We start from the raw sequence: 22,170 nt of genomic DNA, 5'->3' as shown, positions 1-22,170 counted from the left end.
GGCTGGGCACGGTGGCTCACGCCTGTAATCCCAGCACTTTGGGAAGCTGAGGCAGGTGGATCACTTGAGGTCAGGAGTTCGAGACCAGCCTGGCCAACATGGTGAAACCCCGTCTCTACTAAAAAATACAAAATTTAGCTGGGTGTGGTGGTGTGCACCTGTACGCCCAGCTACTCGGGAGGCTTAGGCAGGAGGATCGTTTGAACCCAGGAGGTGGAGGTTGCAGTGAGCTGAGATCGCACTACTGCACTCCAGCCTGGGTGACAGGGCGAGACTGTCTCAAAATAAAAATAAATAAAAACAAATGCAGAGGCTGGGCACAGTGGCTCACACCTGTAATCCCAGCACTTTGGGAGGCCCAGGTGGGCAGATCACAAGGTCAAGAGATCAAAACCATCCTGGCCAACATGGTGAAACCCTGTCTCTATTAAAAATACAAAAATTAGCTGGGCGTGGTGGCGTGCACCTGTAGTCCCAGCTATTTGGGAGGCTGAGGCAGGAGAATCACTTGAACCCAAGAGGCAGAGGGTGCAGTGAGCCAAGATCATGGCACTGCACTCCAGCGTGGGTGACAGAGCGAGACTGTCCCAAAATAAAAATTAAAATAAATAAAAATAAATGCAGAGAATCTCAGCAGATTAGCATCTTTTCAGTACCTGGGGAAAGGGGACTTTCTTCCTTTATCTACCCCCCACTGATCATCCTTCTCAGGTTGAATCGGCTCTCCTACCCCGCCTTCTACCTCCCCGAGAATGCAGAGTGAGATAAGTGAGGACTCAGACCACTAAGAACCGCCCCAGCCATCAAAGGACAAGAGAGCCAAGGGGTCTTGTGTACCCAGTTTTCTTCCTCCTCCAGCATTTTTCCCAGTCTTGTTTCTATTCCCAAATTTCTTTTTTTTTTTAATTATTATTAGTATTTTTTTGAGACAGAGTTTCGCTCTGTCGCCCAGGCTGGAGTGCTGTGGCGCGATCTCAGCTCATTGCAACCTCCGCCTCCTGGGTTCAAGCGATTCTCCTGCCTCAGCCTCCAGAGTAGCTGGGATTACAGGCACGCATCACCATGCCCAGCTAATTTTTTGTATTTTTAATAGAGATGGGGTTTCACCGTTTTAGCCAGGATGGTCTCAATCTCCTGACCTCGTGATCCACCCGCCTCAGCCTCCCAAAGTGCTGGGACTACAGGCCTAAGCCATGGCGCCCGGCCCTCTATTCCCAAATTTCTATTAAAAAATGTTTCAAACATGCCACAATGCAAACAGGGTCATCTCCCCAAATGTTGTCGGTGTCGCTTCTTTTCCGACGCACAGCATAAGCCAACAGAATTGGAAACGCGAAAGAGATGCACAGATCTATATATATTTATTTCTTTCCAGTGTTGGTGTGAAGAAACACCTACGTTTTCAACACAAAGAGAAGCAGCAGAAGCAGCTCATTGAATCTGTGGCCATGCGTTTCCCACTCACAAAGACCGTACTATTTGTAAAACGGCCCCATCTGTGGTTCGAATGCCTTCATAAAGGGACACGTTTGTATGGTGCAGCAATGTAACTTTTTTTTTTTTTTTTTTTTTGAGACAGAGTCTCGCTCTGCCACTCAGGTTGGAATGCAGTGGCGTGATCTCAGCTCACTGCAACCTCCGCCTCCAGGGTTCACGCCATTCTCCTGCCTCAGCCTCCCGAGTAGCTGGGACTACAGGCGCCCGCCACCACGCCCAGCTAATTTTTTGTATTTTTAGTAGAGACGGGGTTTCACCGTGTTGGCCAGGATAGTCTCAATCTCCTGACCTCGTGATCTGCCCGCCTCAGCCTCCCAAAGTGCTGGGATTACAGGTGTGAACCACCGTGCCGAGCTAGCAGCATAACTTTTAACAACAGCAGCAGAGGCAGCCTCGCCAGTTTATACTACACGAACTCATGGTTTCATCCATTCTTCCCTAACCACTAAATGACTCCCACATAAAGAGGCCAAAGTTCTATGATTTAAGAAAAAGAAAGAGAGGAAAAACCCCCAAAGAGGAGAACATTCGAAACGATCTGAAAATGTTCAGCACAAATGTGATTTGTTCTCTGCTGGTGGCAAGTTGTCAACACGGGTGCATTTTGCAGCCAACTGTCCTGGCTAGAAACTGAAAACGTGCATTCATTTCAGAGGACAAATAATTTCTCCTTCCCCCCTCATTGGTTAAAAAGCATAAAAGATATTCTTTTTATTCCTGTAATTTTATAAAACACTACATAAAAGCTGGCAAGTTTTAAAGAGGGAAAAAGTCAATTGAAAAGAATAAAGTCTCACAAGGGCAAAGTCCATCTGGGGCAACAGTTCCAATATCACGGACCTCTCAGGAGAACTGGTCTCATGAGATGCTCCGTACACCCCCACCCACGTACCCTTCCTGTCAAAACTTAGACCAAGCACGCCACATCTGACAAGTCAACTTCAAACAATTCGTGGTGCTTTTCTTTCAGGTTAGAAATCATTTTTAGCTATTAGAACCATTAAGCAAAGTAATATGCCTTTAATGGGTCCCTATGCTTTGTGAATATATATTTATACACACACACACCATGCACTTGGGGCCAATCCTGAGACCATATACCTGCAGATCACTGTCTAGCAGTGGCTAATCTTTAAATGGTGTTAGGACAGACATTTTGGGAAACACACAGGACATTCTGGACTCAGTCTTGTGGTCACTGGGGGGCAGCTTTCATTGCATCAGACTTGAGACACCTTGGGACACATCCTTCAAAGAGTGGGGGGCTGTAAAGGTGACCTCTGTGAGGTGACCAGACCCATGTGGGTCAGGGTTTTGTGCCCTCACACCATACAGTGCCCCAACACAGGAGGATCAAACCATCTGTGCTCAGCTAGAACTACCGCTAAACCATAAGGGAGGCTGTGCCTCATTTCCACAAGAGGGCAAATAAGAAAAGTAAAATAAGAAAAAAGCAAAAGGAATATGAAAAAAGAGGAAAATATGAAAAAAAAAATCAGAAAAGTCAAAGAAATAAGAGGAAAAGAATGAAGAAAAATGGAGAATAAAAGTAAAAGAAAAATAAGTAAAATAAGTAAGATTAAAAAAGAAAAAGCAAAAAGGGAAACAAATAAGAAAAAGAAATAAGAGAAAAAGAAAAAGAAATAAGAAACAAGAAACAAGAAAAGTAAAAGGAATAAGAAAAAAGAAAAAGGGCCAGGCACAGTGGCTCACGCCTGTAATCCCAGCACTTTGGAAGGCTGAGGCAGGCAGATCACCTGAGGTCAGAAGTTTGAGACCAGCTTGGCCAACATGGAGAAACCCTGTCTCTACTAAAAATACAAAAATTAGCTGGGTGTGGTGGTGTGTGCCTATAGTCCCAGCTACTCAGGAGGCTGAGGCAGGAGAATCGCTTGAACCCAGGAGGTGGAGGTTGCAGTGAGCCGAGACTGTACCACTGCACTGCAGCCTGGGCAACAGAGTGAGACTTCATCTCAAACAATAAATAAAAGAAAAATGAAAAAAGAAAAAAGTAAAAAAAGAAAAAGAAATAACATATAACAAAGAAGAAAAGTAAAATAAATAGAAGGAAAAGAAGTAAGAAAAAATGGAAAGAAAGAAAAAAAGAAATAAGTAAAAGAAAGAAAAAGTTAGAATCAATTGCGCTGAAGAACAAGTTGGTGGACTTCGGAAACGGAAGGAAAATCCAGGTACAATCTGTGTGTTTCAGGCATATGGGAGAATCTGAAGAAGACGCCCGGGGAGGCTCTGCGCTCAGACATGTGAATAGGGACCTGACCACCCACCAATTCCCAACAGGCCTTAGAATGTGAAGATCAGGAGATGTTTGGGTGATTCCTCAACATATGAATTTTGTGTTTCTAGGAACCAAGATGTGCACCTGTTTGGAACACTGATCACAGAAAGAGTTAAGAACCGCCTCATAGGAAGTGCAGTGAGAAATGCAAGTCAAGGGCTGAAAAGGTTGAAGATTTAAAAATCCATGCATGACCTGGAAAGTCAAATCCTTAGGACGTGAGTGAGCTTAACCTAGGATACTGCAGGGAAGCGGGTGGCCACCCCGGGTCCCAGTTTGTTCCCTTGGCAGGGATAGACTTGGGGACAAAACTCATTAAAACATGGAAGTCACTGCCCTGTTACATTTACGTTTAAAAGAACATATCTGTACTTCATTTTCTGAAGCTCTTGTGCAGAAATATGGTTTGCTATAATGAGCTTCTGTGCATCAAGAAAGGCAAAAGCATATGGAATTGAAGGCAGAGAATCTGTCACGTGAGTGAGAATCCCATTGTGGTGGGAATTTGCCAGCGGGGCGAGGGGAGTGGCAGATGGAAGGGTTTGCTTTAAGGCTGCCTCTTAGCAGATAAAACGATTACGGTCAGGATGCTCCGCAGGCCTGGGCTGGGTTCTCTGCTCACCCCTAGGTCTTCAGCTCATCTGAAATGGAAGGTTGAAAGAGACAAAAAAATAATAATAAAAAAGGTAAACTGGTGCTAGGTCTGCTTTTGCTGTGCGCTGGGCCCCCAGCGGCAGGGAGGTGTTAGAAAGAGCTGCTCTGAGCAAGGAGGTAACGGGGTAAGAAGCTGAAAGTGTGAGAGTGGGAAGCGGAAACCAAAATTAAGGAGTGGAGGAAGGGAGAGACAGAGGAAGGCAGGGAGGGAGGCAGGGAACAGGGAGGGCAGGAGGGAGGAAGGAAGGAGGGATGGGGGAAAGGAAGGGAGGAAGGCAGAAAGAGAGGGAAGGAACAAGGAGGGAAGGAGGTTGGAAAAAAGGAAAGGGGGAGGTATGGAGAGAGGGAGGAAAGGAGGGAGGAAGAAGTGAAGCAGGGAGGAGGGAAATGAGGGAGGAAGGAAGGGAAGGAAGGAAGAAAAGGAGGGGGGAAGGAAGGAAAGGAAGGAGAGAGGAGGAAAGAGGCATGTAAGAAAAGGAGAGATGGATGAAGAGAGGAAGAATAGAGAGAAGAAAAAAGAAAGGAAGGAAGGAAAGGAGGAAGGGATGGAGGGAGAAAAAAGGAAGGATGGAGGGAGAAAAAGGAAAGAAGGAGGGAGGGATGGAAGGAAAGAAAGAAGGGAGAGAGAAAAAAAGAAAGAGGTACATAAGAAGAAAAGCGAAGGAAGAAAGGAAGAGATAGAGAAAAGGAAGAGAGAAAAAGGAAAAAAGGAGGAAAAGAAGGAGGGATGGAAGGGAAGGAGGGATGGAAGGGAGGGAGGGAGGAAGAAAGAGGGAGAGTTCAAGAAAGAATGAAAAGAAAGAGAATTGAGGGCAAAGGAAGAAAGAGAAAAGCAAGGAAGGAAGAGAGGAAAGAAGGAGGGAGGGGGAAAGAAAGGAGGAGGGAAGGAAGAAAGGCAGAGAAGAAGAGAAAGAAGGAGGCAGGGAGAGCCAATAGCCCATCTTGCCAAAGCCTCAAGAAACCCACTGTGAGCCCAGGACCCTAGTAAACACAGCGTTAGGACCAGCCACCACACCCAAAGGACAGCGTCCTTAACACCCCGTGCCAACCACGGAAGCTGGGCTCTGTGAGAAGCGGTCAGGCTCCGTGCGGTTAGTGGTCTCAGCCAGGTCCTCCATGAAGCCAACACACCCAGATGCAAAGTCACAGACCCGAGTGCATGAAAGAAGCAGCTTAAACAGGCCCCTTCATATCATGTGGACAAAAACCAGGAGAAGCCCAAGCACCACAAACTCAAATCTGTAGGAAGGGAAGAAGGGAGGCTGGTGCAAAAGTAATTGTGGTTTTTGCCATTAAAAGTAATGGCAACATAGCAAGACTGTGTCTCTACAAAAAAAAAAAAAAAGGTAAAAGATTGGCTGAGAGCCACCACACTCAGCTAATTTTTTTTTTGTACATTTTTTGTAGACGCGAGGTCTTGCTATGTTGCTATTACTTTTAATGGCATAAACTGCAGTTAGTTTTGCACCAACATACGACAGAGCTGTCTGATCCCACAAGGAGTTTCTAATCCGTGAGCCCCAAAACATAACACTGCAAAGCTTCTTGATAAATCTGTATCAAGCTACAGGATTTGATGACGGCATCTCCTTGTTGAAAAGATGCAGAAGACTCACCTATGTCTACCCACTTGCCTGGGACTAATTTTAATGCAAATTTAACAAACACCGAAAATTTCAATGCAATGACACCGTCCTGGAAAATGAGTCTGTAACGGTATCCCCAAAACTGGGCATGGTTTCTTTTCTTTTCTTTTTCGGAGATAAAGTCTCGCTCTTGTCCCCAGGCTGGAGTGCAGTGGCTTGATCTTGGCCCACTGCAACCTCTGCCTCCCGGGTTCAAGCGATTCTCCTGCCTCAGTCTCCCAAGTACCTGGGATTACATGTGTGCACCACCATGCCTGGCTAATTTTTGTATTTTTAGTAAAGCCAGGGTTTCACCATGTTGGTCAGGATGGCCTCGAACTCCTGACCTCAGGTGATCTGCCTGCCTCAGCCTCCCAAAGTGCTGGGATTACAGGCATGAGCCACTGCGCCTGGCCCATGGTTTCTTGAAGGACCGGGGCATGCTATACTCACATCCTTCTTATGAAATCTCCAAGCTCCCCACAAACCCATGGGATTGCAAGATCTCAAAATCACCATCCCAGAAACCAAACCCATAAAGCAAAATCCTGCCACAGAGGCTGAGGGCTCTGACATCTTTTGTCTTCCGGATACCTCGATCCAACATCACAATTCCATGTCTACTAATAAAACTGTGTCACTGAGATAAACATTAAACTCATTTTATAATTCAGGTATAAAAACCAAGATGTGAGTGGATGCAGTTGGAAAAGTCCTCTTTTGAGGCAGTGTCTTGGCATTTATAGAATAGTGCCTTGTTTTCGTTTTCTTTTTTTCTTTTTCTTTTTTTTTGAGACAGAGTCTCGCTCTGTTGTCCAGGCTGGAGTACAGTGGTACAATCTTGGGTCACGGCAACCTTCGCCTCCCAGGTTCAAGCAATTCACTGCCTCAGCCTCCCAAGTAGCTGGGATTACAGGCACCCACAACCAGGCACAGCTAATTTTTGTATTTTTAGTAAAGATGGGGTTTCACCATCTCTTGCTTCTCTTATTAGGCTTTATTTACTTTCTTTTTGGTCCTTTGATTTGTGCATTTACAAAAGGCCAAGAAAATCAATCCCTGGACAACTAGAAAGCAAACCAGGAATTGAAAGTTGGACCTTCTGTTAATTTGGCATCAGAATAAAAGACTTACGGAAAATATTAGAAGAAAATTACCCTAGCATCTCAGTAGTATAAAGTGAATCTTGGACTCCCCTGAGCCAATTCTTCAGAAAGGATGCTTTTTTAAAAAAAATTATTTTGGGGGCCGGGCGCAGTGGCTCACGCCTATAATCCCAGCACTTTGGGAGGCCAAGGCGGGCAGATCATGAGGTCAGGAGATCAAGACCATCCTGGCTAACACGGTGAAACCCTGTCTCTACTAAAAATATGAAAAATTAGCTGGGCGTGGTGGCGCACGCCTGTAGTCCCAGGTGCTCGGGAGGCTGAGGCAGGAGAGTCGCTTGAACCCGGGAGGCAGAGGCTGCAGTGAGCCGAGATCGCGCCATTGCACTCCAGGCTGGGTGACACAGAGAGACTCCGTCTCAAAAAAAAAAAAAAAAAAAGTTATTTTTATTTTTATATCTAGAGACAGGGTCTCTGTCTGTCGTCCAGGCTAGAGTGCAGTGGTGCAATCATGGCTTACTGCAGCCTCCAATTCCTGGGCTCAAGCAATCCTCATGCCTCAGCCTCCAGAGTAGTTGGGACCACAGGCATATGCAAGCACGCCCAGCTAATTTTTTACATTTTTTGCAGAGATGAGGTTTTGCTATGTTGCCCAAGCTGATCTTGAACTCCTGGGCTCACGCAATCCTCTTTCCTCGGACTCCCAAAGTGCTGGGATTACAGGTGTGGGCCACCAGGCCGGGACACATTTGCTTTTGTTCTTGAAAAATCTAGGAAAATTGTTTCTACTCAGTGAGAGCTTTCATTGTTCATGCCTGCCCCACCTCCTGCAATAAATGAAGATAATGCTCCCACCCAAGACCAAGACTCAGGGGTGGGGGCGCGGATAAGGCAGAGAAAATATTGTTTTTCCTTTTCCCAACTCTATTTCCAAATTTTTTACAAAATCAAGCCTAGCCTCCTGGGTGCCTTCCCAAGTTCGTGTGTCTTGGGATGTGGTATGGTGAGGCTCTGTGTCTCCACCCAAATCTCATCTTGAATTGTAATTCCCATAATCCCCAGGTGTCAAGAGAGAGACCAGGTGGGGGTCAGTGAATCATGGCGGAGGTTCCCCCATGCTGTTCTCATGATAATGGGATGGTGCATTGCGTTCCCTTCTGCCATGATTGTAAATTTCCTGAGGCCTCCCCGCCCATGCTGAACTGTGAATCAATGAAACCTCTTTCCTTCATGAATTACCCAGTCTTAGGCAGTTCTTCATAGCAGTGTGAAAACAGACTAATACAGGATGTGAATATGAAATAACATTACAAGATCCCAAAAGTTCCTAAGACCGCATGCACAAGGTAATAAACATCCTTTGCAACTCATGAATCCAATTTGGGTTGACCCAAAGATTTTCAGAGAATCATCAATCAGAGATTTTGTAGTTTAATGCGAAAGTGTTCAACAATTATCTGGGATTCTAAAAAAGAGCTAGAGGCCGGGTGCTTTGACTCACGCCTATAATCCCAGCACTTTGGGAGGCCAAGGTGGGGGGATCACCTGAGGTCAGGAGTTCGAGACCAGTGTGTTCAACATGGTGAAACCCTGTCTCTACTAAAAACATAAAAATTAGCCGGGTGTGGTGATGCACACCTGTAATTCCAGCTACTTGGGAGGCTGAGGCAGGAGAATTGCTTAAACCCAGGAGGCAGAGGTTGCAGTGAGCCGAGATTGCGCCACTGCACTCCACTCGGAGTGACAGAGCGACACTCCGTCTCAAAAAAAAAAAAAAAAAAAAAAAAAAAACGAGAGTTTGAAATAAAACATCTAGAATATTACACATCCTGTCCTGGCAAACAAGCCTTCCATACCTCCTGGTTGAATATTACGCAGTGAGTTGAACAGTTTCAGAAAAGAAAAAGAAATGTCATTGAAAAGCAAACACAAATTCCCTTTCATTGTGTCCCTACTGTTTTAACCTCTCTGCTACTTCTAGAAGCAGCAAGAGGGGAGAAGAATGTTTTGCTGTTTGCTTTTTTCCAACGTGGTTCTAATTGTAGGTCTCTTATAGGCATCTCCTTGAAGGTGGTAATCTGTCCATTTGGGCCTCGCTCAACACTGCCATTCAATCAGCCAAATGCCAGCTGGGCACGGTGGCTTATGCCTGCAATCCCAGCACTGTGGGAGGTCATGGCGGGCGGATCACCCAAGGTCAGGAGTTCGAGACCAGCCTGACCAACATAATGAAACTCCACCTCTACTAAAAAAACAAAAATTAGCCGTGCGTGGTGGTGTGCACCTGTAATCCCAGCTACTTGGGAGGCTGAGGTGGGAGAACCCAGGAGGTGGAGGTTGCAGTGAGCTGAGATGGAGCCATTGCATTCCAGCCTGGGTGACAGACTGAGACTTCATCTCAATAAACAAACAACCAACCAAACACCATTCCCACTAGTCCACCCAGCAGGTAGGAGGCAACTGTCTTCCACACACTGCCCAAAACCCCACAGCAAGAATGGCAATATAAACACCCGCAGCTCATTTAAAGTCTTGAGACCTGAAAGCTGTTTAGGACTCTCCATTTTACACTCTAAATAACGTCTGTGGATGTCAAATGCTGGAATGATGGGAGATTACGGGGAAACTCCACCCCTACGGTCTAACTTTGTCCATACCAGCATCTATTCAAATGTTCTAGGAATCTCCCTAAAATCTTCAGGCAGCAGTGCTTTGGGTGGATGACATCAGTGACCAAGAATGAGTCAGGACTTAAGATCTAAGTAGGGTGAGATGTTCAGACACCCAGAGGCGTGAAGGACCCCAGGGGCTCCTCCATAAAACAGTGGTTGTTGGCCGGGTGTGGTGCCTCACAGCTGTAATCCCAGCACTTTGGAAGGCTGAGGCAGGTGGATCACTTGAGGTCTGGAGTTGGAGACCAGCCCGGCCAACATGGTGAGACCCGCTCTCTACTAAAAATACAAAAATTAGCCGGGCGTGGTGGCGGGCGCCTATAATCCCAGCTACTCAGGAGGCTGAGGCAGGAGAATTGCTTGAACCCGGGGGGCTGGAGGACGCAGTGAGCCGAGATTGCGCCACTGCACTCCGGCCTGGGCAACAAAGCAAAACTCTGCCTCAAGAAAAAAAATGAAAAATAAGAGTAGCTGTTCCCGGTCGATGAGATCCCTGCAAACCACACTGCTTGGTCATGCAAGAGGGAGGCCAGAGCTAAACATAACTGCCCAGTGATGCATGCACGTTAGCTGTGTTCCAAATAGCAGGGTTTACTTCCCAACTTCACGGCGGATCCTAAATGATTTAGGGACTTTTGAATACAAGATCCCAAAGAGCCTGCTGACTGGCCTAGGAGGACTGCAATGGTGAGTACGTGCTCCTCCTAATTCCCCTGTAAATTTTAGTCCCGACCCAAGAAACTTCCCAGGTCCTGGGTGCGTGTGGGTTTTCAGTACTAACAGAAAGGGAATCCGCAGTGCTGGTTTTTGTTTTGTTTTGTTTTTTGAGACGGAGTCTCGCTCTGTCGCCCAGGCTGGAGCGCAGTGGTGCAATCTCGGCTCACTGCAAGCTCTGCCTCCTGGGTTCATGCCATTCTCCTGTCTCAGCCTCCTGAGTAGCTGGGACTACAGGCGCCCGCCACCACGCCCGGCTAATTTTTTGTATTTTTAATAGAGATGGGGTTTCACCATGTTAGCCAGGATGGTCTCGATCTCCTGACTTCATGATCCACCCGTCTTGGCTTCCCAAAGTGCTGGGATTACAGCTGTGAGCCACTGTGTCCGGCCTTGTGCTGGGTTTTAACTTAACTCTCCTGGGTGAAGAAAGGACCGTGACAGCCCCCTCATCACGGCTCTCCTCCTAATGATGACATTGATTGTAAATAACAAGGCAGGAATCATCAGAGCTAAGTGTCTTCCACCTTTGCTCTCTGCAGGGAAACTTGTGGAGGCTTTCCTGCAGGACTGTCTCTAGCCCCTGCAACAATTCCTCGGCGTATGTACCAACCATTTCCCACTTTGTAGACGTAAAAAACCCAAGCACTGCAGCAGTGAGAACTTGTAAACTTTCACACAATGAAACACAAGGCAGAACAGCCCTGGAATCAAAGCCAGAAGGTCTGATTCCAAAGTTTTAGTGGTTTCACGAACCACCAGTCATCGTGCACCTGTTTCGTGCCAGCCCGAGTTTGGTCTCTGCCTTTTAAAGAAAGCACAGTTTTCCAATCAGCAAGGCATGAAGGAGTGGCACTGGCAGAGCGAGCCTTACCGTTTTCTTTGAAGCACAGCTTCTTTTTCTGGTAAGCAATGAAGCTAGAGATGGCTCCGGCCACGGCGACCACGACGGCCCCCACAATCCCGGGGATCACACCTGGGGCGTCCGCTGCAGGAGGAAGCACACAGCATCATGACTGAGACATGCACAGTGCAGAGAAGATCCCAGGGAGCAGTGGCTGGCAGAGACAGTCAGTCTGAGAGCACCAAGATCCTCAGAACATCTCAGTCACCCGAGCTGACCGATTTGCAAAGGGAGCACGCCGAGAATGGTACACAGGAAGGCAAAGCAAGGCACAGTCTCCCATCGCCAGCCATGCTGGGCAGACCTGGTCAGACCGTGGAGGGAGTGGAGCTGGGAGAAAAGAGACATGAAGAGAGGCCAGCGAGGTACAGGAAGAAGCTCAGCAGAACCAAGGCAGAGACAAAGACAGACAAAGACCTATGGAAAGAGAGAGCTGGGTCTGGGCGCAATGGCTCACACCTGTAATCCCAGCACTTTGGGAGGCCAAGGCGGGTGGATCGCCTGAGGTCAGGAGTTCGAGACCAGCCTAGTCAACATGGTAAAACCTGTCTCTATGAAAAATATAAAACTTAGCTGGGAGTAGGGGCGGGCGCCTTTAACCCCAGCTACTCGGGAGGCTGAGTCTGGAGAATCGCTTGAACCCGGGAGGCGGAGGTTGCAGTGAGCCGAGATCGTGCCACTGCACTCCAGCCTGGGTGACAGAGCAATTCACCATCTCAAAACAAAACAAAACAAAAAAGAGAGAGAGCTGGACATCAAACCTGGAGGAAAGAGCCCAGGTAGGGGCAGAAGATGAAGAAGCAAAGACCTGCAATGCTTGGTGCTTTGCCATAGCGTTCTGTATCGTTAGAATGTTCGTTTTTCACCCCCTGAAAACAGCTTTGGGTTTCAATGCAAATATTTTAAATCCATATCTATGTAATTATTATTATTGTTTATTATTTTGAGATGGGTTCTTACTCTGTCAAACAGGCTGCAGTGCAATGATGCAATCATAGCTCACCGCAATCTTCCTGGGCTCATGAGATCCTCCCACTTCAGCCTTCTGAGTAGCTGGGACTACAGGTGTGCACCACCATGTCTGGTTAATTATTGTGGTTTTATAGAATTGGGGTCTTGCTATGTTGCCCAGTCTGATCTCGAACTCCCAGCCTAAAGCAACCTGCCTGCCTAGGCCTCCCAAAATGCTGGGATTACATGCATGAGCCACCACACCCAGCCTATTTTTTTAAAAAATGTCATTCCAGCAATAATTCTTTTTTGTTTTTGGGAGACAGAGTCTTGCCGTATTGCCCAGGCTGGAGTGCAATGGTGCAGTCTCGGCTCACTGCAACCTCTGCGTCCCGGGTTCCAGCTAGTCTCCTGCCTCAGCCTCCCAAGTAGCTGGGATTACAGATATGTGCCACCACCACTGGCTAATTTTTTTTTTTTTTTTTGAAATGCAGTCTTACTTTGTCACCCAGGCTGGAGTGTAGTGGCATGATTTCAGTTCACTGCAGCCTCTGCCTCCCGGGTTCAAGCAATTCTTGTGCCTCTCGAGTAGCTGGGACTATAGGTGCATGCTACACGCCCTACTAATTTTTGTATTTTTTGTAGAGATGGGGTTTCATCATGTTAACCAGGCTGGTCTCAAAACTCCTGATCTCAAGTGATCCACCCACCTTGGCCTCCCGAAGTGCTGGGATTACAGGTGTGAGCCACCACACCTGGCCTAATTTTTGTATTTTTTGTAGAGAAGGGGTTTCACCATGTTGGCCAGGCTGATTTCGAACTCTTGGTCTCAAGCAATCCTCCCGCCTTAGCCTCCCAAAGTGCTGGGATGACAGGTGTGAGCCATGGCGCCCAGCCGATGAAGAGATTCTTAATTCCAAATGCCAGATGTGAGCTTTAGAGGACCCTTCTCCAGATAGAATCTTCTCTGCCCTCCATGACGGGGAAGGAGAATTGTCTGACTTTCAGCAAAAACACTGGCTCCAAACATGGTCTGTGGGTGGTGTGTTCACTCGGCCAGTCTTTAATATGTGCAAGACACAGTCATGTCATGGAAAGATTTTTCGAGCTTAACTACCCCTCCCTGATGAAGTGGCATAGTAAACATGAACTCTCCAGAAGGCCAAGAGCGACGGCCTGCCATAAACATGCCAGACATGGGTTTTCTTAGCTATTTTTTTTTAAATGACCTTGTAGTCCCAGGTGAGGGCTACAGACAGATTACTACCTCTTCAAAGAAAGCCTAGAATTCAAGAACTGTATCCATAAAAATCATAACTACCTAAAACAAGGGTAGACTACCCACTTTTCTTTTTCCACAAACATTCGTTGCGTATTTTAAGAATTCACATTTTATCAGCGATTAAAATGGCAAACAGGTATTAAAATCTTTGGCCAAGTTAGTACCTCTTCTGCCAAAGAAGCTGCTTAAAACCAGGCATTTTGCTAGAAGCAAAGTCCCTGAGAATTTTAGAGATGTGAGATACTAAAATACGAAGCTATTGTCCTCGCCCCTCCCTCTCTTCTCTCTCCTCTCTCCTTCCCTCTTTCCTTCTTTTCCTTCTTTTCTTCTGTTTCCCTCTCTCCTTCCTTCCTTTCCTCCCTTCTTCTTCATTCCTTTCCTCCCTTCTCCTTCATTCCTTCCTTCCTTTCCTCCTCCCTTCTCCTGCTTTCCTTCCTTCTTTCCCTCCCTCCCTCCCCTCTTTCCCTTCCTTCCCTCCCTCCCTTCTTCCTCCTCCCTCCCTCTTTTCCCTCCCTCCGTCTTTCTTGTCCTTCCTTCCTCCCTCCCTCCCTCCCTTCCTCTTTTCCTTCCTTCCTTCCTCCCACCCTCCCTTCCTCCTCCCTTCCTTCCTCCCTTCCCTCTCTTCCTTCCTTCTTCCCTTCTTTCCTCCTTCCTTCCTTCTCTCTCTCCATCCCTCCTTCCTTCTTTCCTTCCCTTCTTCCTTCCTCCCTACTTTCTCTTTCTCTTACCTCATTTTTTTTTTCTTTACAGTTTTAAAAGGAATTCTTTCTGTTGTTATTTTCTTGTCCCATCTAAGGGAAAAGGTTATGAAAAAGGAGACAGGAGATACATCACCGGCACTTTCATGGAGAACACAATGCCTGTTACAGCCAGGGTGGGAGCAATCCACATTCCCACCTCCCACCTGGTCACTGACGTTCTCAAGGGCCAAGCGCAATGGAGGATGCCGCGTCACAAGCTTCTGATCGTTAGGGTGAGTGTAGGAGCTTTAGTAAACACAAGGACAAGGCTAAGCATGATGTAGGGATCAGATCGCCAGCCAGAACATCATGGGCAGGTGACCAAATGTAAAATCTGGGTCACGTGGGCACCTGGAGCAGGGCTGGTTTGCTGGGGGGACCTCTGTGGCTATACCACTTGGGAGCACTGGGCACAGAACACCCGTGTCTCCTGCCAGTAGCTTCAGGAGGCCGATGCCAGTGTAGTCCGCCAGCTCTCAGACATTCTGCTTCCCCTTCTCACCACCACATGGGAGAGACAAGAAGAAATATGGCAGAAGCCAGGTGCACCTACCCTCCTCCCCTTCTTTCCTGTGGCTTCCTCCACCATCACTGCCTCCTTTTCCTGCAACACAAAAGCAACATCTGCTGACAATCTGCATCTGGAAGATTCGGGATCAAGGAAAAATTCACAGCCAGGACCGTGAAGAGGCTGGGGTCCTGTTTCTTACACTCTACGGGGATACATGTTACCCAGCTACAGAGCTGGAGTCCTGCCTCTGCCTATTACACTGTGGGGGTGCATGTTACACAGCTACAGAGCTGGGGTGCTGCCTGTTACACTCTGTGGGGGTGCATGTTACCCAGCTACAGAGCTGGGGTGCTGCCTGTTACACTCCAGGGGTACTCTGAGAACCTGTACTCCCAGGCATTCTCTCTTTATTCTTAGGGCTTTAATATTCACGTTCCTTAAATTACAGAAAACAGCCCAATAAAACGAAGCTGAAACAACACTAGCTATTCGAAAGAATACACAGGTGAATGGATGGGTGAGGAGGTGGTGAGAAGGGCCCATTCGACAGGCCCTGTCCCTCAGAAAAGTGGGACAGCTGCCTGGGCCCTGAACTCTTCCCCCAGGACCAATCCTCTATGGGGCAGCCTTTACTTCCCACAACCTTGAAGCCTCAGCAAACGGGCAGTTCCCACAGAAATGACTGAACATTTCACTGTGAGTTCACAGACGGCTGAGAGTTTAGACCCTGTAGTGATTCTGCAGAGCAGGTGGGCATCATGGGATGGAGAGAGAAAAGAGACAGAAAACAAGGTAACTGTACCTTCTCCACCTGAAACGCCATCCGCAAGGTCAGCATCTGAGAAGCTACCTAGGAAAGAAAATACAGCATCATCTGTCAACCTGGAACTCCTCCAAGGGTCTTCATGTCTTAGAATAAAGGAAAAACTCAGGAAAACCAGCCTGTTCATCAACATAGTGAAACCCCATCTCTACTAAGAATATAAAAATTAGCTGGGTGTGGTGACAGGCACATGTAATCCCAGCTACTTGGGAGGATGAGGCAGGAGAATCACTTGAACCCTGGAGGTGGAGGTTGCAGTGAGCCAAGATGGCACCACTGCACTCCAGCCTGGGCAACAAGAGCTAAACTCAGTCTCAAAACAAAACAAAACAAAAAATCATAAATAAAGTGGAAAAACGTGAGCATAATATTGCATGCTGGCAATATTTAATGTCTGTAAATAAATGAAGAAGGTTTATAAATCAATAATGTCATATCAGAATATAAGAATAAAAGGCAAAGCATACAATACACAAAATAAGAAGTACCCACGGCCAATGGATGCAGGTTGTTTTTTTTTTTAATTTTAGAAGTAAAGTCATGAAACCAGGAGAAAGTTGACGGAATATTTCACACTATTTGCAAAGGTTTCCCAGGTGATAACTAATATTGGAGATGGTGTGAAGACAGGGACATTTGCACACACCCCTGGCATCAAAATAAATTGCTAAAATTCTGCAGCAAATTAAAAACCAGGTCAAAAGCTATACAAGTACTCATACACATTGATCTAAACAACTTGAATGCTAGAAATTTCCTCGAAGGAATAAAAATAGTGCATGGAGTTGACTCAGATTTGCTTTGTTAATTCATAATTCTAAAATGCCAGAAGAAACACAACATTTTCAGAATTCAAGGAAGTATATAATTATATATGTAGTATGTAATAGTACATGATTATCGGTAAAAGTCATACGATAGAAATGATTATGTGACATGAAAAAATGTTCATGGAATATCAGTAAGCAAAAAGTAATGTTACAATGCAGTATAAACAAAAGACTTGGAACTTTGCTTAAAATTTATTTCATTTAGATTAATATATAGGCTGGGTGAGGTGGCTCGTGCCCATAATCTCAAGAGATTTGGGACGCTGAGGCAAGAGGATTGCTTGAGGCCAGGAGTTTCAGACCAGCCTGGGCAACATACTGAGACCCCATGTCTACAAAAAATGACAAAACTAACTGGTCACGGTGCTGTGTGCCTGTAGCCCCAGCTTCTTGAAAGACTGAGGCAGGGGGATCTCTCTAGCCCAGGAGTTGGAGGCTGTGGTATGCTCCTATGTTTAATATGATCACACCACTGTACTCTAGCCTGGACAACACAGTGAGACCCTGTCTCAAAAAAAAAAAAAAAGATACATAAAATACTAGCACTAATTGCCATCAAAATGTCAACAAGATGTGGACATCATTAATATATTTCTGTGTTAAAAATTAAATATGTAAACAAAAAAACTCTAAGCATATAAACTTTCAACAATCATTCAGCTAAAAAAAAAACTGGTGCTATTCAAATTACACTGAAAATGCTGTAATATGTCAGAAAATACTTTTTTCTTAAATATTTAAGGGCAAAAAGATTTAAAACACACTAGCTTCTCCATAAGGAATGTGTATGCCAATACTTTTCTCTTTATTAAGTCTATATTTAAATTCTTGTATTCAATTTTTTAGAAGTTCCATAAGATGGAACTTGGAAGTAAAAGTAGCAAACTAGGCCAGGCACAGTGGCTCATATCTGTAATCCCAGCACTTTCGGGAAGCCAAGGTGGGCGGATCACTTGAGGTCAGGAGTTCGAGACCAGCCTGGCCAACACAGCAAAACCCTGACTCTACTAAACATACAAAAATTAGCTGGGCATGGCAGTGTGTGCCTGTAATTCCAGCTACTCAGGAGGCTGATGCAGGAGAATCACTTGAACCCAGTAGGTGGAGGTTGCAGTGAGCCAAGATGGCACCACTGCACTCCAGCCTGGGTGACAGAGCGAGACTCTGTCTCAAAAAAAAAAAAAAGCAAATTAAAAATAAAATCCAAGCTGAATATCTATTTTTGAAAGGTACATTTTCCACTACATGAACACGGGCATTACACTGCACAGGCAGTCAACAGTAAGCACACACTCATCTGAAATCACCTCGTCTCAGCTGACATAAATATCACTGAATTCTGAACCACATGGAGACAGCTCACGGGGTCAGAGACTCTTACCAGAGGAACCAGCCTGGTTGGGGTTTGGATTTGGCTTCGGCTTGGTTGGTGGTGGGTCGTCTGTTTGTGAAAGATGAGAGTTGCAATGATAAGTGCCTTGCGGTAAAGAAAATGAAACATCAGTTTACATACAGACGGTTCCCTCAGCAGAAACTGGACCTTGGCCTTTGTCCTGGTGGGGATACCCATACACACAGTCTCCTGCCAATTTCCTCCCATCAACTTTGAGCCACAGTTCTTAATTTCAAGTATGTTCAATAAAAATTAAAGCGGGTATCCACACCAGCTGCAGAATTTCTGGGGCCAAAATAAAAAGGTGGGACCCATTTTTCAAATTCTGTTAAGTATTCCAAGACGGCGGCACCAGAACAGTAAACCAGTATGGTGCCCATGTCAAACCAACATGCCATGGGGTCCCGTGCCACTGCACAGGTCACATGCTCGTGAGGCCAGCCCTGGCCAGGGTAGGCACATGTGTCTCATGTCCTTCCAAAGGCTGTAACAGTTTTAAAATAAAAGCACATGTACTGGTTGTAAAGAAAAACCCAACGACAACAGCAAGAACAAACCAACATACCTATTCCCTAGGTTTCCACTGTGAAAGCTGGCTCCCTTTATAATTTAAATGGGAGAATTCTCTCTGAAATGATCATAATTGGGTGATAATAAGCAGGCCAGCAGCAGAAGAGATTAAAGGATAATACTCACCATTTCCTCCATCAACAACAGCATCTCCTAAGTCAAAGTCATCCCCTAAAAGAGGGAAAAAAGCAGTTAATACCAAATTTCAGAGAGAAACGAGGAAGGAATGATCATGAACAGATCGAAAAACCACCACAGCCCCACATGCCTGAATACTTTTCTGAATATCAGCTTGACCAGGATCTCATTAGAAAAAGTGAATTCCTGACCATTTTTACATCACTATTCTCTCAGACTAAAAGAGTAAAAAACAAAAAGAGACACAGAGAGACAAAGAGCTAGGAGAGAAGCTCTCAGAGGAGGGGCAGGGGAGAGAGAGACAGAAATAAAGTAATTTATAAATGAATTGTGTTGCCTGGACCAAGGTGAAATTCCAATTCCGCCTGCACATGATTTTCTCCTGTTGACTCCCCATCCCATCACCCTCTCCTCCCAGGTCCCTAACAACTTTTGAAAGGCAGACCCCAAGAGAAGAGGACAGATGACTGTGATTAGATTTAGGCTAGAGGGTGTCTAAAATGCGGCTCTGGCAACCCACATGTGCTCTGCAATGGACGTGACAATTCACCATGGCCTCAGATCTTGTCTTCTAGTAGGAAGAATGATTTTGAATACCCAACTAAGATGGAGGAATGGTTGCTGGCATCCACCCAACAGCACGTACTGAGCCATCCTGAGTCACGTATGGGAATTTCCAGTCCCTTCCTCAAGGAGACTGTAATAGTACAAATCCAGACGTTCAACACCTACTCATTGGGTGCTGTCTGCACGACTGCATAGTTCAAGGATCTGGGGACACGGGTCCCTTTGCTCATGAGCTGACACTCTAGACAGGAAGTCCAATAATGAAGTGGAGCTATTCGTGTTTTATATTAGAAAACTCAGAAGTGCTAAGACAAGACAGTGATGCCGTAAGTTTGGGCATCATTTTTACTCTGTTTATCCACCAGTGGGGTTGACCCTTGGGCAATTCCATCATGTGGCCCTTGTTTCTGACTTTTGTTTCTGCCTTTTGTATTTTGTAAAAATACAAAAAATGAGCTGGAAAAAAAAAGGGAGAAGAAAATCTAAAGACAGAGTAACTCAGATCCTTAGAATAAAAGCACCCGGAGATATTGTCCCAATGACCCCAAAACATTTCACATCAGCAACCATTCTCTCCTGGAATCACCAGATGCAATGTCCACATCTTAACACAATTCCAGCATGAACCAGACTCCGCCCGGAGCACTCCAATCACTTCTCTCTTCTTTCTAGTTGCCTAAGTCCCGTCCTGCTGTGACAGAAAATGATTTGTTCTTTTTCTTTGCATACTAGGAACAAGTCCTTCTCACCAGCACTGGGCTTCTTGGGGGTTGCAGTGGGTTTCTTGCCTTCTTTGTCTAAAGAGAGAAGACATTTTAGTCAGTCAAAGTTGCGGCTGGGAAAACAAGTGTCAACTCTTTTGTGGTGAAGGCTGTTTCATTTTCTTGGAAACAGCTGGAGAATGTTTTTAGCATTGTTTTTCCTCTCCAGCCCAAGTGCGCTGAGCTTCACAGGATGACTCTTGAGCCCAGAAGACAGGCACAGAGGCTGCTACCAGCCATGGTCTCCACAGAGACCAGGGGCCCCTTCTCCACTTTTTTTTTTTTTTTTTTTTTTTTTTTTTGATACCAAGTCTTGCTCTGTCACCCAGGCTGGAGTGCAATGGTATGGTCTCCACTCACCGCAACCTCTGCCTCCTGGGTTCAAGCAATTCTCCCGCCTCAGCCTCCCGAGTAGCTGGGTTTACAGGCGCATGCCATCACTTTCGGCTAATTTTTTGTATTTTTACTAGAGATGGGGTTTCACCATTTTGGCCAGGCTGGTCTCGAACTCCTGACCTCAGGTGATCCACCCACCTCAGCCTCCCAAAGTGCTGGGATGACAGGCGTGAGCCACCGCGCGCCCAGCCCTTTTCCACTTCTTGACATTAAATGGGACTGTGACCGAGATGTAAGCCAGGAAGGCAGGAGAATGGCAAAGTTAGGAGAAAAACTGCCCTTTCAGAGCCCAAGATCTATGCATGAGAAGGAGACACCGGATTGATGGCTGAAAGGCTGTTCACATTTCTCATATGAAACACACTTTTGGCTCCGTCAGGCCTCTGCCTAGGCTGCCCCCTCTGGGAATGGAAGTCTCAGGCAAATCAGGTGGAGGTTTTAAGACTAAGGGCACCTCCCACTGCAGTGAACACCTGTTCCCAAGGGCTAAGAAGGGGTAGGTGATCAGGAAAGAGATGATCCCCATTAGCACTGTTTCTCTCAAACCATCGGCATTGCACCACAGGACATAAAATTAAAAGCTGGCCACGTGCAGTGGCTCGCGTCTGCAATCCTCTCACACCTCAGCACTTTGGGAGGCTGAGGTGCGAGGACTGCTTGAGCTCACGTGGTCAAGGCTGCAGTGAGCCAAGATCCCACCACGGCACTCCAACCTGAGCAACGCAGTGAGACCCCGTATTGCTTACTGTACCAGGTGAGGTGGCACATGCCTGTAGTCCCAGCTACTCAGGAGGCTGAGGTGGGAGAACTGCTTGAGCCCAGACGGTCAAGGCTGCCGTGAGCCAAGATCCCAACACTGCACTCCAACCTGAGCAACACAGTGAGACAGTGTCTCAAAAAAAAAAAAAAAAAAAAAAGTAAAACATAAAAAAGTGAAGAGGGTGGCCAGGCTCAGTGGCTCATGCCTGTAATCCCAGCACTTTGGGAGGCAAAGGTGGGCAGATTACGAGGTCAGGAGTTCGAGACCAGCCTGACCAACGTGGTGAAACCCCATCTCTACTGAAAATACAAAAACTAGCCAGGCATGGTGGTGCATGCCTATAATCCTAGCTACTTAGGAGGTGGAGGTAGGAGAATCACTTGAACCTGGGAGGTAGAGGTTGCAGTGAGCCAAGATCGCGCCACTGCGCTCTAGCCTGGGCGAGAGAGAGAGACTCCATCTCAAAAACAAACAAACAAAAAAAAGTGAAGAGGGCTGTCCTGGGTTGAAGAGCATTCCTCCAAAATCCACATCCACCCCAAACCTCAATAGGTGCTCTTATTTGGAAACAGGGTCTTTGCAGTTGTAATTACTTAAGATGAAGTTAGAACAGATTAGGATAGATCCTAATGACTGGTGCCCTTATAAGAAGGAAATTTGGATACATGGAGACACAGGGAAGAGACCAGTGTAGACAAAGGCAGAGCCTAGAGTGATGCGGCCACAAGCACAGGGACACCTGGAGCCCTCAAAAGCTGGGAGAGGCAGGAAGGATCCTCCCCTAGAGCCACCAAAAAGAACTGGATATAACTGCAGTGGATTGAGCAGTGGTTCCCCCAAAAGACATATCTACATCCTAAGCCTAGAACCTGGTATTGAGACTTTATTTGGAAATAGGGTCTTTGCAGATGTGCTTGAGAAGGATCTTGAGATGAGGTTATCCTGGAGTATGGTGGCCCTAAACCCAATCACAAGTGTCC

At 46.4% G+C, this 22,170-nt stretch overlaps 1 protein-coding gene across 5 annotated transcripts in view; it reads right to left on the bottom strand.

The window, feature by feature from the left end:
* The window catches only part of LOC105478065 (CD99 antigen), a 47,606-nt gene that overhangs the window by 3,850 nt on the left and 21,586 nt on the right, over nt 1-22,170 (bottom strand). For 2 of the 5 annotated variants that reach the window (XR_011618551.1, XR_003017222.2), the window contains exons 3-9: nt 20,023-20,070; nt 18,695-18,739; nt 17,987-18,046; nt 15,755-15,802; nt 14,995-15,045; nt 11,439-11,552; nt 4,416-4,434 (exon numbers count right to left, since the gene is read on the bottom strand). Coding sequence is in view for 3 of the 5 variants with exons in the window: in XM_011735033.2 (XP_011733335.1) it covers nt 4,418-4,434; nt 11,439-11,552; nt 14,995-15,045; nt 15,755-15,802; nt 17,987-18,046; nt 18,695-18,739; nt 20,023-20,070 (383 nt within the window). In the remaining 2 variants the exon portion in view is untranslated. Of the gene's footprint in view, nt 1-1,342; nt 4,435-11,438; nt 11,553-14,994; nt 15,046-15,754; nt 15,803-17,986; nt 18,047-18,694; nt 18,740-20,022; nt 20,071-22,170 lie in introns of those variants that run through there. The other 3 variants (XM_011735031.2, XM_011735032.2, XM_011735033.2) reach the window with 2 other exon arrangements.

Source organism: Macaca nemestrina, chromosome Y, assembly GCF_043159975.1.
Source record: "Macaca nemestrina isolate mMacNem1 chromosome Y, mMacNem.hap1, whole genome shotgun sequence".
NCBI classification, from domain to species: domain Eukaryota; kingdom Metazoa; phylum Chordata; class Mammalia; order Primates; family Cercopithecidae; genus Macaca; species Macaca nemestrina.
This window is presented reverse-complemented; position numbering and strand designations above follow the sequence as displayed.